The sequence below is a fragment of the Neophocaena asiaeorientalis genome, unplaced genomic scaffold (genome assembly GCF_003031525.2).
Source record: "Neophocaena asiaeorientalis asiaeorientalis breed wild unplaced genomic scaffold, Neophocaena_asiaeorientalis_V1.1 scaffold409, whole genome shotgun sequence".
In the NCBI taxonomy this organism is placed as follows: Eukaryota; Metazoa; Chordata; class Mammalia; order Artiodactyla; family Phocoenidae; genus Neophocaena; species Neophocaena asiaeorientalis.
Genome location: NW_020175208.1, coordinates 2,337,689 through 2,352,710, shown reverse-complemented (window position 1 = coordinate 2,352,710; position 15,022 = coordinate 2,337,689). Strand labels below are relative to the sequence as shown.

Here is a 15,022-nt window from a genome sequence, read left to right as displayed (position 1 = left end):
ATGAAAGGTAAGTGTTGGGGGAGGGTTGACTGGCTAGGGGTCTCTCTGGAAGAGGGGGCTGTCATAAGCCTGAGAAGGGCTGCAGCTCCCTCTCCTGGCACCTGGCAGCACCCCTGGGTAAAGAAAGAAAGATGGCAAAGGTGTCTGAGGGTCCCACGTGCAGCTGGCCATGTGAGAGGTGTAGGCATGGGAGCTGGCTTGTGATGGCATGTGTGAGACATGTGGGGTTGTGGGCTGGTGTGTCTCGATGCACAGGGTATGGGAGTTGTGCGTGCATGGTGCTGTGTCAGTACATGTGAGTTGTGGAACAGAGGGAATGTTGTCGTGTGTGGAGGCACGGTGACCCTGGGTGGGTGTGTGCTGGTATGTGAGCGGCATGGGATCCATGTGTGGATTTGGTGAGCTGTGTAGCATAACATGTGTCAGTATGTATTCATTTGTTTACTGTTGGCATCTGGACACATGTAAATCTTTTAAATTTATTTAACACGTAGGTAGCACTTATATGTGCAGGCATCTTTCTAAGTGCTTCTTATGTATTAACTAATTTAATCCTCAAAACAATAATGAGGTAGGTACTATTACCCCCACTTTACAGATGAGGCAGAGAGAGTTTAAGGAACTTGCCCAAGGTCACATAGCTGGTAAGAATCAGAGCTGGGATTCAAACCCATGTGATCTGGCTCTGGAGCCCAGGCTAACACCTACCTTATTCTGCCTCTTGTCAAGCACACATGGTGGGAGGGAGAACAGGTCAGTGTTTGGATTGCAGGTGTATTTTGTGTGAGCAGGTGTATGTGAGGCAGTAAGGGGGCAGGGGATAGGAGGGAGGAAGACCAGAGGGCCTTTCTGCACTTCCCTTGGCAACTCTGGGAGTTAGCCCTGTCACTTCATGGCTACATGACCTGAAGCAGGTCACCTCATTTCCTTGAGCCTACCTTTTCATCTGTAAAATGGGCTAATTCTCAGGCTTCACTTTGTGAGGGTGAAATGGTATACCCTGGGAAGGCTCAGTGGCTGGCACTGAGAAGGGCCTCGGTAAAGGTGAGCCCCCTTCTCTTCCTCTGTCTCCAGGTCTGTTCCCTGGGGAAGTAGAAGGTCTGGGGAAATGGTGTGGAGCTGACACAGTGGCAGGGTGCCTGGGGATACGTAAGCTGTGTGATCTTGGGCCAGCTCCTCTCTCTCACTGGGTCAAAAGAGAGGCTGGAGTGGCCGGTGTCTGGAGTGTTGTCAAGGGGCCAGGAGGGCCTGACCACTCCTCTTTGTCCCTTGACCCCCTCGGGGACCCAGGTGGGACTTGGCTCGGTGGCCATGGGCAAGCAGAACAGCAAGCTGCGGCCCGAGATGCTGCAGGACCTGCGGGAGAATACAGAGTTCTCAGAGCTGGAGCTGCAGGAGTGGTACAAGGGCTTCCTCAAGGACTGCCCCACGGGCATCCTCAACGTGGATGAGTTCAAGAAGATCTACGCCAACTTCTTCCCCTACGGTGACGCCTCCAAGTTCGCGGAGCATGTCTTCCGCACCTTTGACACCAACAGCGATGGCACCATCGACTTCCGGGAGTTCATCATCGCGCTGAGTGTGACCTCACGTGGCCGCCTGGAGCAGAAGCTCATGTGGGCCTTCAGCATGTACGACCTGGATGGCAACGGCTATATCAGCCGTGAGGAGATGCTGGAGATCGTGCAGGTGGGCCCCTGGGCCCCTCAGAATGGCAGGCACAGGGCCCAGCAGCTTGCACCTGCTAGCCCTCTTCACCCTCTCAACAGCCCTTGTGGGTAGGCAGTGGCAGGTGCTATTCTTACGACCCATTTAAAGAAGTCTTTAATAGGAAGTAATTTCCAATTTAAAGTTGAGAAAACTTCCACATACCCTTTACCCATCTTCACCAATGAACATTTTACCATGTGTGTGTGTGTGTGTGTGTGTGTGTGTGTGTAATGTTTTGTTGTTCTGAACATGACCCTCTACCCCTGAATACATCAGGACAGATTTCCTAAGAACAAGGACATTCTCTTACATAACCCGCCCCGGATTATCAAAGTCAGGACATTTAACATAGAAACAATGCTATTATCTAACTTACAGACCATATTGAGTTCTGCCAACTGTCTCAATAGTGTTCTTTATAGCATTTTTTGCTCTGGTCTAGGATCACACATTGCATTTAGTCATCCTATCTCTTTAGGCCACTTTAATCTGTAACAGTTCCTCAGCCTTTCTTTGTCTTTCAAGACTTGACATTTCTGCAGAGTACAGACCAGTTATGTTTCACTGATCCTCATTTACTCATGAGGAAACGGTTGCTCAGAGAGGTAAAGACACTTGCCCGACACCACACAGCCTGTGAATGGGCCACCTGGCTCTGTCACCCACATTCCATCTGGATACCCAGCCACCTTCCAACTAATTGATTGAGAGTCCACTAAGAGCCTAGTACTGTGAGATGCTTATACCCATGAGCTCAGTGCATCCTTACAACAACCCCATAAGGCTCAGAGAGGTGAAGTGGCTTGCCCAAGGTCACACAGCATCTAAGTGGAGTCAGGTTCAACTTGGTCAACACTCAGAACTGTCTCTTAAAAGGGGTCTGACTTCCAGTTCTGGAGTTGGCTTCAACTCCTCGGTTGCTCATCTGTAAAACGGGGATGGTGAGGCTGATCTCACAGGGAGACTTAAGGACCTGATAGGAATGTCCTTTCTTAGAACAAATTTAAGCATAGTACGTTGGCTTTATCTCAAAAACCTTCCAGAGTGCCCATCCCCTCAGCAGCATTGAGGTCCATCAGGGATCTGGTCCTATTTTACCTACCAGTTCCTTGTTCACTTTTTTCCTAAGCCTTTGTTTCTTCACCTGTAAAGTGAGGGTGTTAACCCCTTCTTCTTCCAAGGCGATTGTGGGTATAAAGCAGGATAAAGACTCTAGTAGTTGGCCTGGCATATAACTGGCACTCAGTAAACATTAGTGATTGTCAGTTATTATTTTCTCCTCTGCACGTTCTCTGCTCCAGCAAGAATGGCCTTTTCAACATCCTCAGAATGTGCCACTTTGTACAGGCTCTTGCTCCCTTTCCTTCTGCCTCTCTGAATTCTTTCCCTTCTGGTCCCTCAGCTCTGCTGTCTGCTCCCCCTCCCAACTCATCCAGCCACTAGTGGACTCTTGACTTTGGCTTCTGGGTCTGCTCTCTCCAGCTAGAGTAGAATGGGCTGCCTTAGGATGTGGTGCTCTCCCTATGTCTATCACTAGGGAAAAGACTTAATGATTATCAATGACTCCCATGGGCCAGGCCTTAACTCTCTAGTTGATGGACAGTGGGGGATTCTGGGGGTCCTGGTGGAAGGGTTGGGGTAGCCAGGGTGGTGGAAGATCACTCAGGGATTGGGCAGCAGCTGGATACCAACTAATCTGTATGGATGTTCATGTTTACCACTTAAGTGTGGTTGCCTGGTGTATACTGGTAAATGTCAGCCTTGCTGGAAGCTCCAAACCCAGGGCATTGGTCAAGCCAGTACCATTCTTTGGGCATCCTTGGGACCCCTTCCTGGCTGGCCTCTGCTATCTAAGCCCTGGGTTCCTTTACAGCAACCCAGAGGCTCCAAACGACCAGTGCAGACAGAACTCTGCAAACCCTAGTGACCGATTAATTACAAGTCGGCTCCACTGAAACAATGAGTGAGCAGTAATTCCAGACAATTAATTAGGAGGCCCAGGAGAAGGGCTGTCACAGGGGAGCAGTCACTCTCTAAGTCACTTGCTCAGTCCTTCTCAGGATGGAGCCCTGTGCCAGGTGGTGGGCACACTGGAAGGGAAGAGACCTCACCTCAGCCTCTTGGAGCTCCCACTCTGCTGGGAGAGACAATTGTGCAGGCCACACTGACCAGCTCGGTGACAGGGGTGTAAAGGTGACATCTGGGAGTCCAGGGGATTGAAGGGCAGGGAAGACCTGAGGCTGTGGTGGTTGAGTAATGGTTATACTATGATTATGTTTACTGACCACTTACTCTAGCCAGCTATACACAGTATCTCATTTAATACTCTAGACAGTCCAAATGAGGGAGATATGATTACCCCCATTTTACAGATGAGGAAACTGAGGTTAAGTACTTGTCCAAGGCTACAGAACAAGTGATTAGTGGAACCAGGCCACCTTACTTCATATACCCTGCTTTGAGGGGTCATTAGCACTCCACAAGCATCTATCCAGTGGCTAAGAGGGAGCAATTTCTAATCTGGTGTCTGCCATCAATTTCCTTTCTGAGCCTCAATTTATTATCTGGAAAATGGGGATCTCAGTATCTGCTTTTCAGGGCTATTGCAAGGGTGAGAATAATGTATGTAAGGGACCTTGCACATAGTGGGTGTCTGTAAATGGTAGTTAGTATTATTGTTCCAGGCAGAGGCTGTAAACACTGGGAGACCTGAAAGGCACAGGGGTATTTGGTTATGGCAGAATCACCTACTAGGGGAGGCCTGATGGTGGAGAGGTCAGCAGGGACCAGAGTGTGAAATGCCTTGAATGCCAAGGGCCAAATGTTTGGACTTGATAACAGAGGGCAGTGGGAGTTGCCAGTGGCTTTTAAACAGGGGAGTCAGATTCCAGGCACTGTGCTAAATTCTGTGGATCTGGGCACTAGCTAGATGTCCATGGTCCTTATCTGTATGCTGGGGCCGAGGAGCAATCCTACAAATGCATAATTACTTCCGGAGAGTTGTCCCCAAAGGAGGCTCTGGGGCAGCATATGGGCCCTGACCCAGCCTGGATCAGAGAAGGTCTCCCTAAGAATGCGCCATGTAAGCTGAGCACCAAGGAGAAGTGGGAGGCAGCAGAAGGAGCGTGGGGCAGCATCCAGAAGGAGCTGGGTGCACGGCAGGCCCGGAGGGAGGCCTGTGTATGTTGGGAATGAGGGGGCGGCCCCTGGGCTGGGGACGTGGCGGTGGAGATCTGTGTTTGTAAAGAGGTCTCAGAGGCAGCGTTGGGGACAGACCCTAGAGAGGCCGGAAGTGACCACTGGGGAGGCCAAAGCCGGATCTGAGGCTAGGGAAGTTTATGGGATGGGAGAAGGAAGGCTTCTTGGAGGAGGTGTCAGTAGCAAAAAGCTGGCAGATTGAGGCGATGGGTCTGGTCCTTGAGCTCCGGGGCGCCGGAACGCAGCCCACAGGCCAAGTCCTTTGTGCTCTGTGTACGCTTAGCGCAAAAACCCTCCTTCGAGTCGCCTCCGAAGCTCCTGCATCTGGCAGCAGCCGTCCTCGGCCCAGCACAGCCGAGGCTGTCCCCGCCCCGGGCAGGTACTCACGTGCGTTTATTTGCATAATATCCCCCGCCCCCTGTAGACCCAGCTGCCTCCGTCCCTCCAGCTCTCAGGGCAGCTCTCCGCCCCCTGCTGGCCACAGTAGCATCGCAGCCCAGTGTCATCCCTTTCGCCCAGCGCCCCCTGTCGGCCATCGAGGGCGGGCCGCCCGGAGCCCCGAAGTTTCTGAGAAGCAGTTCTTTCAACCTGGGACTTAACTGGGAACCTGGGGCGTCCGGCACAAGCTCCTTGGCCGGGCGTTTCAGGCCCTTCTCCATCTGGGCCCCGATGTCCTCCAACATCTCTTCTGACCCCCTGCATTCAGCCATCCCTAAGTTCTCGGCGTCCACTCAGGGCTGCCCGCTCTGGGGCCTTTGTACATGCAGATCCTTCTGCCTGCAATTCCTTTCCCACCGAGCGCTCCAAGGGAACTTGTTCAGGGCTCTCTCCAATAGCCCCCTCTTCTGGAAACCTTCTCAGTCTCAGAACTTCCCAGTTCTCCCATTCCTCCGTCACCCCCTCTCCGCCTCACCTTGGCGGGAGCGGCGATCGTCAGCGCACCTGGGGGCGTTTTTGGAAAGTTGGGGGTGGAGGGATCAGGCAGGCTCCCCTAGCTACTCCCCCTCTCTCTCCCGCGGCTCGGTTCTGCAGCCCCCTCGCTTTGCTGCTGTCTTCTCCTCCGTCACTGTTCCCCTCACCCCGCAGGCAAGCTGTCCTTGGAGGAGTTCATCCGCGGGGCCAAAAGCGACCCGTCCATCGTGCGTCTGCTGCAGTGCGACCCCAGCAGCGCCTCCCAGTTCTGAGCGAGGAGCCAGGTTTCCCCTCCCTGCCTTCACTGGCCCTCTCCCAGCTCTCAGCTTCCTCGCCCTTGTGTCTGTCCAGGCTGGGGGTCAGATTGCCACCCCCAGGGTCTGCACTCTGAGGGGCCTATGGAGAAGGGAACCCTGCAGCGCCCCCCCCCCAAGGCCCAAGCCAGCAAGTCGTTAGCACCCCCCTATCCGGGAAGCAATATCTCCCTTCGGCAATGATAAAGACACAGGCTCTGGCTTGGTCTGCCTCTCAGTCAGCCCTCCCTTACCTAGCTATCAGAACGTCAGCCATTCCCCCTCCCCCACCCCCGCACACACCCAGCCACGAGGCCAGACTTCCCTCAGCCAACCACGGGGCAAGCTTCCCTGCCTCCACCCCAACCCTTGTAGATCTCAGCCTTGGTGGAGATGGGAATCATGCCTGTCTTTTTATTTGGAGCAGAGAGAAGGATTCCAGAGGTTTGGGGGCTTGAGGAGAAACCTTCCTTGAGCCATCCTTCCCTGCAGGAGGGCCTCAACCTTGCCTGTTCCTGCCCTTGTTGGCCCGGAGGCCATGATGCAAAAGGAAAACCTCCTGCTTCCAGCCCCCCAGCTGTGAGTCCCATGAACCCCCGCCTGCGTTTCAGCATTTTGATGAACACAGACCCACGGACCCCTCTGTGTGTCTTGTCTCTCTCAGATACACACACAGGCCCACAGACAGATGGGCAGACACACCTAGAGCGCCACCCACAGTGTCCTGTGTGGGAGAGCAGCACAGGCCCCCGGCCGAGTCCCCTCCCCCGCTGCATGCATCCACGTGGAGCATCTCTGTTCTTTTTAATATCTTCAGAATAAAGTCTCGTTTCAGTGCAGTGGGCTGGGTGGCTGGAGGAGAGGGGTGAAAGACCCACCCGGGTCCTGGAGTGGCATTGAGCCGTCTTGGCTGGCTCCAGGAATCCTGGCCTGATCACAGTGCAGACTTGGCTGGAGGGCCCCAGTGGCCACGGGGCTTGGGTGAGGCAACAGCTGTCAAAGGGTCATCAGCCCAGAGCTAGTGCAGCTCTGCAGGTCGTGGTCCTCCACAGGCTCTGGGCTCTCCCGCATCTGTGGAGATGTCAGAGGCTGCCAGGCCCACTGGGTCTGGGTCTTCTCCTTCAGGACATCCAGAAAGTGGGAGGAGTGGGAGGCTAGGGTGATCTTTGGGTGAAGGGACATCATTACTCTCCACTAAGCAAGAGTCAGGCCATACCCTTGGAGTGCCCCCAATTCCAGCCCAGATACCTCTCCCCCTCCCCAAGACTCATCCTGGGCCTTGGGAGAGCCAAGTGTCAGCTGTATGACTTAGCTGGGAGATTTGAGTTCTCTGAGCCTCCAAGTCTCTCCTTTTGGTCCTGGGGAGAAAACTATTGCCCCAGGTTTCAAGGTGGGAGCCCTTTACAGAGGGGTGGGGACAGATCAGCCTGAGCTCCCCAGCAGGGGCTCCCAGGAAGTATGAAGAGTCAGGGCTTGGGGGAATGGCAGGCCTTACCATGTGATGGCTGCTTTTCCCCAACCAGGGCCTCAGTTCCAGCAACTGGTAGGTGACCTGGGCACTGCGGACAGCAAACACACTCTCTGCCATGCAGAACAGTAACGAGATGCCCCAGAGACACAGGCTGGAGCTCTGTAGGGGGACAGGGTGCAGTGATGGCTGCCTGGGGTTGGGGAGTGGAAGGCAGGACTCCAAGAACCCTTCCCACCTCTGATGAGCACCTCGCTGCCCTCCCACCCCATCCCAGGCCTAAGCACTTACGTAAATGCGAGTGGGGTCGAAGGGACAGTTGGGCGCCAGTGCCAGTAGTTCGGGGTCCCCAAAAGTACAGGCGGCCAGCAGTGCCTGGCCCTGGGTGGCAAAGGTCACAGCAATCGAGGCCAAGAGGCCGAGAGCACAGGTCAGAGAGAGAAGGGCACAGGCCACACTCGAGCTAAACACCGTCCAGCGCTGGATGGAGGAGGCCACTGGTCAGTGGACATCAGCCTCGGCCCCATGGGCAGCTCTGGCCCCCATGGGGTCAGCCTCACCCCCTCCAAGCAGGCCAGGCCTTTGGGGGTGGCTGCTGCCCCAATCCGCACAGCCCCATCCCAGGAGGTACCACATACCAGAGGGATGCTGGGGAGGTAGCGTGATAACACGATGACTGCAATGCCTGAGGTGATGACCTGTGGAGGAGGCTCAAGTCAGCTCTGACCCCCTACTGGAGGAGCGTGGGCAGGGGGTCAGGGCCACTCTCCAGCAAAGATTCCACCAACACCAACTCTAGCCCTCCAAACCCACACCCCCTGCTTAGCTTTGGTTTCATTACCTCCATCTGCATGGGGACACTGCCTCTTCATGGTCCAGCCCTGAAGTGACGTTTCTAAAACACAGTCACTCCCTGCCTATAACCTTCCATGACTCCCCGCTGCCTACAGCTGCATTTCTCAAGCAGGGACCTGTGTATCCCAGGGCCACAGAGCCATGTCATAGGATATATATGACATGTTTCCCTGGAGTGGAAAAGATTTTGGAAGAAACTCAGTAACTCAACTGGCAAGGAACTAAAAACAAAATTGTTACTTTAAAATAAACCAGGATACTTGATGGAGTAGAATTCAAAATCCCTAGGAGTATTTTTAACTATCGCAGGCTCTCAGTGACCTGGCCCCTGTCCCATCAGTTTCTCAACTCCACCCTGGGCCAGGCTCTTTCCTCATCGCCCTGGATACGGACACCCACACAGAGCCTGGGCTTGATGCCGCCTACACAGCGCCTTCTCAGGAAGCCCTTTCCTGTTCCTCTTTACCTGCGTGGGTTCTCCCTCCTGCAGGCCCCCCAACCACCCCCAGCCCCAAGAGGCGGGCCCACCTCACTGTTAAGCCCACCAGCTGCCCTCTGGATCTTCTGGGTTCCACTCAGGTGGGCTCCCTCCTTCAGTTCCCTCACTTTACCAGGCACGGGCTGGACCCGCGGGAGGCAGGTGAGATGATAGGGGGCCCAGCAATGTCTGTAATTCACTGTGCAGCCACTAGTTAAGTGCCTCAAACTCTCTGGGCTAAGCCCGCTCAGCAGGAATGAGCTCAGGGAAAGGACACTGGCTTTGGTGTCAGCCACAGATTGTTTCACATCCAGGTTGGCTTCTTTGTATCAGCAAGAGGTTGGGTGAATCCCTGAGTCAGTTTCCCCCTCTGTAAAGTGGGGAAAATCATGGTTCCGTGTTGCAGGGAGTTGTGGGGATTAACTGAGGAAATAAGAGCACAGCTGAAGTGGTCCAGCCCAGAGCCCATCCGCGGTGGACCTCCTAACCCCGAGCTCACTGCCTTGCCTGCCTTCCTCACAAGGTTGGTGAGACGAATAAACAACAATAATAGTAACCCCAAGGGACACTGCACATATCTGTACAGCCTAGCTCTGTCCCACTGACTGAGGCTCTCCTACTTGCCGGGGCCCGTGATCCTTGCTTTAGGGCCAGCAGGCTGTCTGAGCTTCATTTTGCAGGGGAGGGAACAGGCTTAGAGAGAGAAAGAAATCCCTCAGCCAGGAGGTGGCAGGGATGGAACTCAGACACTGACGTGCAGATGTTCCCCAAAGGCTGTAGCCACCTCTTCTGACAGTTGGGAAAGGGCTTTACGAACTTGAGAATACCAGGCCCCTTCATTCATGTATTCATCAAACAGGTACTGACATCCAGCCATAACCATGTCTACCATTTATTGAGCACTTATAGTCCGGGCCTACCCGTGTCCCCTGCATCGGCAGGTGGACTCTCAACCACTGCGCCACCAGGGAGGCCCCCAAATTGGTTTTTTCAGTGTCTCCAGAGCAGACTTTATCCATTCCCACCTCCACACCTTTGCATTTGCCATTCTCCGTACTTGAAAGCCATCCCAGCTTCCTCTCCTACCAGCTGGCCCCAGCAGGCTTCATACCCAGGTTATGGTAATTGCAGCCTATCTTTGAACTCCTATTCATCCATCAATACCCACCTCTGGGGCCTCCACCTCTGTGAACCCTCCAAAGCTGAGCTGATGCTCCTTCCTTCTGGCCAACAGTGCCTTGACTATTTCCCTATTGTAATGATAATCCAAGCTCACAGTAGTGAGTTAACCATGTGCTAGGCACCGTGCCCAGCACTTTATGTGGATGATTTCATTCAGTACTCATCAGGATCTTCTCAGATGGACACTGTTACTGTCCCCATTTTATAGATGAGGAAGCTGAGGCAAAGAGAGGTTGGGTGACTGGTGCCGTTGGTAAGTGGCGGAACAGGGGTTAGTACTTGGGGCTCTCTGCCTGCCCACCCCAGGCTGTGGGTGGGGACTCATCGATGACCCTTCCAGCCCCCTCCAGCCCCCTCCTGCCAGCCACCCTCCCAGCCTGGCCATACCACGATGGCAGAAGTGACAGAGAGGATGTTGACCACAGAGTACTGCAGAGCCACAGCATCGTTGGGGGCTGCCACATAGCGCAGCACCGTGCCATGGAGGAGAGCAGCTGCGATGAAGCTCACGTGGCCCAGCACCACCAGCACCAGCCCCGTCTTCATCAGCACCTTCCGGAAGTCACCCACACTCAGGCCACCTGTGAGGGACAGCCATGTCAGGGCCATGGGTAGGGCTTATCCTGCTGGGCAGAGGAGAAAACTGAGGCCCCTGCAGGAGTGATGGACATTGGGTTCTAAATCTATTTCTGGATAACTCAAGGCCAGTAACTTGCCTTCTCTGTGCCTCAGTTTCCTCATCAGGAAAAGGGGTTCACAGTGCTTTCATGAGAGTCCTTGGATCTCTAAGGTTGGAAAAGCATACAGGTGGTACTTAATAAAGGGTAGTAGCCCTTGTTAGTGTTCAAGGTCATGCGTGGCACAGTTAGGATTTGAACCCAGGTCTCTAGCTCTAGACCCATGATCCTTCCACTAAGCTTTGCATCCACTGATTTTTTTCATCCATACATTTGTTGCATCGATGTTCACTGAGTGCCTGCTCCATGCCAGGCCCTGAGGTACCACAGAGAGCTTGATGGGCACTGCCCAGGCCCCAAGGAGCCCCTAGTTCACTGGGCAGGGATCAGGTTCTATTTAGGATTCAGTTTGGTGTAAAGGGCCTGGCACACAGTAGATACTCAACTCACAATTGCTGAACTGACTCCAGCAAAATACTCAAACTTCTGAGTCCTCATTTCCCCATCTGTAAAATGGGAAGAATAACCCTTGTTTCCCAGTGGGGAAGGAGGGTCCCATGAGGACATGGATGGGAAAGTGGGGCATACCCGGGGGGTGCTGGGAAAAGTGAGCTCTTGGTGCAGGGCCACTAGGCAGGGACACGGCAAGGTGCGGGAGGCTGAGGTCAAAAGAACATCAGGGACTCATACGCAAATCCTCTCCGAGTGTCCAAGTGGCTACTCGGCCCCTATCTGCACACCCCCAGGATCAGGAGCCCTCCTTCCAGCTGTTCCAGATCTGCTCTTTGGAATGTCCCCTTTGGGTCCTGGCTCTGCACCATGCTGGCCCCTTAGGCCCACCCACCAGCCCCCTCACTCTAGCCAGCTCTGTGAGACTGGAAGACTGGCCTGGCGCCTAGAACTAAACAGCCCCCCCTTCTTCCTTTAGCTGCTCCTTGTGGGACCTGTGAGTCCCTTCCTAGACCTCAGTGTCCCCATCTGTGGCAGCAAGGATTGGGTCATATTTCATATATGGGAGTTCTGCAGCCAGAGAGAAAGAGAGAGAGAAAGGAAGGAATCCCTAGACTGGATGTCCCTGGGGGCGCTGCGCCCAGAGGAAGCCCCCGGGAGCAGAGAGGGCTGGGGCTACTCAGTCACACAGACCCTCTGTGCGACTTTGCACCAGCCTCTCTCCTTTTTGGGCCCCGGCTTCCCCATATGTAAAATGGGAAGGGGTTGGTCTAGCCAGTCTCTGAGATCCTCGGAGCCTTCAGGAGCCTCTGGAGCTGTACCAGATGGAGGAGAAGCAGAGGGCAGACAATGGGCTGGACAGGCACCGTGGGACTGGATGGCATCATGAAGATTAACAGCTGGCCAAACAGGAAGGGGCATGGCAGCTTTGTCCCACGGGCCTGACCCACTTCACCCCATCCACCCACCTACCTGGCCACCCAGACACCACTCGGCTCAGGGCTGGGCTCATGAACAACAGCCTCCCAGGACCAAGACTTTGGTCAAACTGGAGGTACAGTGGCAGCGTGGGGCTGTGCCTGGAGCACTGGACAGAGTCTCAGGGCAGTCCCTGGCTCAGGATGGTTCTGGGCCGTGGTGCTCCCTCGCCACTTTACAGATGAGAAAACCGAGGCTCACAAGTTCTCTTGGCTAGACGGTAGGGACTCCCCAGGTCTGTCTGATGCCCAAGAGCAGCATCATTGCGTCCAGGGAGTGAGAGGAGGGGACACATCAGTCCCACTCCTCTGTCTGGATCATGTTTGCCAGTGGCCCTTCTCATCTGGCCCGGTTTGGGGGAGCGGAGGGTATGGGAGCCGGAGCCCTTTGGGAGGCTGAGGAAGCCGAGGGCAGGCAGCCTCTGGTTCGGAATGCCCTCCCTGTGCTCTCCCTTCTGCGGGCTGTGGAGGTTGGCTGCTCTCCTCCCACCTGGGGGTCCCTCCTCCGCAAGAAAGGAGAGTGGGGGGCAGTGGGGGCGGGCGAGAGGCCGTGGTGCTACCCCACATCGGAAGATACCAGAAGCCCTCCTCTCGCCAGCTCAGTGCTGAGGAAACAGGCCCAGAGCAGAAAGTGATCTACAGAGAAGGCGGCCTGGACCCCGGGGTTCCGGGCGCCCACGACAGTGCTCCGCCCCTGCCAGAGGATCTGGGGCGGGTTCAGGCCTCCCGGGCCGTCCCCCCGCGGCTCACCCAGGCGCAGACACATCTCGGCTCCAGAGCGGACGCTCCGCGGCGTCTTCAATGGGGCTGCAGACGCTGCGGGCGGCCGGTCGGCCCCACTCCCATACTGGTCCGCAGCCGCCGAGCGCCCAGCAGAGCCCGCGCCGCGCCCACTTCCCGCCTCGAGCCCGGAGCGCCCGGCCGGCCTCCCTTCCCGTCACCCCCTGGGCGGCCCGGCCCCGGGAGGGCCCCGGCGGCTCGTTTGCATCCCGGGCCGGTCCGACCGGCTGGGCAGCCCTTCCTGGCCCGCCCGGCTGAGTCACAGCGCTGGCCTCACCCACCCGCCTCGATGCCGGCCGGCACCCGGCCAGCAACCCCCCCGCAGCCCACCCCGCTCCAGTGATGCCCATTTTACAGATAGAAACTGAGGCCTAGAGGAGCTGCTATTTTCCGGGCTAGGGAGTGAGACGGGGGCCTGATACGTGGTTGTCACGACCTGGTGGGCAGCTGGACAGGAAAGCCCTGGGGTGAGGGCTGAGAATCCACTTCTTTCTAGAGAATGGGGAAGTGCAGCAGTGGGTGGTGAAAGAGCACTACCTAAGGAGCCAGGCTCTGTCCTTGACCTGCGCCGTGACCTCAGATTTCCTCCCTGCAGTGGCCTGAGGGTCTTCGGCCACACGCTGAGCAAGTTGCTTTACTTGTGGGGGTGGGGATGGGGGGAGTGTCTCTGTTCCCTTCTCAGAAAATCAGAGATAATAATTCCTGTCCCCTAAAGTCATGGTGAGATACAAAAATGAGGTAAGAAAATGCTTCAAAAACCCTCTAGAGTATCTTTGCAAAGTGCAGACTTAGCAGGAGCACGTAACAAGAGCTTTACTATTCCTGGCTATTGGTTACTGTGCCCCTTTAATGTGCCAGAATGACCCTTTGTTTCATCCTCAACATGTAGAAATGGACTCACACAAGAGTGTCCAGCGGAAGAGGTGGAGTACAGGTCTCAGTGCCCTTTCTCTAATGTGGCCGTGCTGTGGCTGCCAGCCTGGGCTCTTGGCCCTCAGGCAGGACTCTGGGAGGCACTTCCATGATATCTGGGCAGCATCAATTCACAGTCTGCACCCCCTACCCCACTGGTCAGTGGCCTTGAGGGTAGGGGCTGGCTTGATGCATCTAACACCAGCTGTCCACTGAATGCGTGTGCCTTGTGTGTGGGGCACACAACTTACTGATGACCAAGTCCACCTCCCAAGGGCTGCCCTGGAGAGCACGTGTGGTCACTGCAAAGCCAATGTCAAATCTCATGCATGTGCTTGCATGTGGCTTCTCCATCAGTGTCAGGCTGTCCCCTTGACACTGACCCCAACTAGGGCAGTCTGGAATTAGGCTGGGGACCCAGACCTTTTAAATGTCTTTGCTTTCAGATGAATAAATGAGGGTTCTTTCTTTCTATCTTTAGAACAATACTGAGAGTTAAAGATTATTACCCCATTTTACAGATGAGAAAATGGAGGCCCAGAAAGGTAAAGGGGCTTTTCAAAGAGCACACAGCATGTATCATTGGTAGAGCTGAGACTTGAATCCAGATCTGTTTAACTGTGAAGGCTGCTCCTGAGTGTGGTGGGCGACAGGGGAGCCATAGTCTTCAGGGAGTGGGCCTACCTCTGGGGCCTCTGAGGAGGGAACGGCCCACCTGTTTCTCTTCTGACACAGTTTCCCGGCCATGGCCCAGCCTAAGCGCCCTGAAGTTATTGCCATTTCTCTTTGCTTATTGCCAAGTGACCAAAGTCCATTCGTCTGAGTTGTCCGGTGTCCCTTGCCTGCGCCTCACCCTTCTGCACACTGGCTAGGGTTCTGGAAAGAACCCCAGGCTACAGCACTAGCTCCTTGTGCTCTACCAACTCACTGTGACACCCTGGCAGCTCACAGCCCTTCCCCAGACCTCAGTTTCCCCATCTGTCAAATGGAGATAGTGATCGCCTTCCCAGATTTCTGAGCCATAAAAAGACTTGAGAGATGTGAGAGTTGGTTGAAACCTAGCCAGAGAAATACAAATAGAAATTCTCTCTCTTCCTGGAACACTTAACAACCAGGTGTGGTCCAGTACA

The 15,022-nt window shown here is 55.1% G+C and overlaps 2 protein-coding genes across 4 annotated transcripts; one reads left to right on the top strand and one right to left on the bottom strand.

Annotated features, from left to right (window-relative positions):
• The first annotated feature begins 1,311 nt into the window (after window positions 1–1,311).
• On the top strand, window positions 1,312–6,564 carry HPCA (hippocalcin). The gene is made up of 5 exons (XM_024765306.1): window positions 1,312–1,774; window positions 5,192–5,287; window positions 5,357–5,665; window positions 5,995–6,104; window positions 6,541–6,564. The coding sequence occupies exons 1-4, from the start codon at window positions 1,312–1,314 to the stop codon at window positions 6,090–6,092; spliced, it is 966 nt and encodes a 321-aa protein (XP_024621074.1). The 3' UTR covers window positions 6,093–6,104; window positions 6,541–6,564.
• Window positions 6,523–13,052, bottom strand: TMEM54 (transmembrane protein 54). Of its 3 annotated transcripts, none has more exons than XM_024765284.1 (6): window positions 12,951–13,052; window positions 10,484–10,677; window positions 8,220–8,279; window positions 7,873–8,061; window positions 7,609–7,743; window positions 6,523–7,277 (listed from the first exon to the last, which is right to left on the bottom strand). In XM_024765284.1, the coding sequence occupies exons 1-6, from the start codon at window positions 12,964–12,966 to the stop codon at window positions 7,110–7,112; spliced, it is 762 nt and encodes a 253-aa protein (XP_024621052.1). In that variant the 5' UTR covers window positions 12,967–13,052; the 3' UTR covers window positions 6,523–7,109. The 3 variants fall into 3 exon arrangements, with proteins under 3 accessions (XP_024621052.1, XP_024621053.1, XP_024621054.1); XM_024765285.1 differs by having other exon boundaries at window positions 6,523–7,184; XM_024765286.1 differs by having other exon boundaries at window positions 7,609–7,672.
• Window positions 13,053–15,022: the final 1,970 nt, after the last annotated feature.

What these genes read in the sequence shown, in the direction of transcription:
- HPCA (XM_024765306.1), top strand. Translation starts at nt 1,312, where the DNA reads ATGGGCAAGCAGAACAGCAAGCTGCGGCCCGAGATGCTGCAGGACCTG. An exon ending in TCACCCTCTCAACAGCCCTT is followed by an intron (nt 1,775 to 5,191) that starts GTGGGTAGGCAG and finishes GTGTACGCTTAG; the next exon opens with CGCAAAAACCCTCCTTCGAG. An exon ending in GCTGTCCCCGCCCCGGGCAG is followed by an intron (nt 5,288 to 5,356) that starts GTACTCACGTGC and finishes CCGTCCCTCCAG; the next exon opens with CTCTCAGGGCAGCTCTCCGC.
- TMEM54 (XM_024765284.1), bottom strand. An exon ending in TCGACCCCACTCGCATTTAC is followed by an intron (nt 7,744 to 7,872) that starts GTAAGTGCTTAG and finishes GTCCCCCTACAG; the next exon opens with AGCTCCAGCCTGTGTCTCTG. An exon ending in GGAAAAGCAGCCATCACATG is followed by an intron (nt 7,278 to 7,608) that starts GTAAGGCCTGCC and finishes CTTCACCCAAAG; the next exon opens with ATCACCCTAGCCTCCCACTC.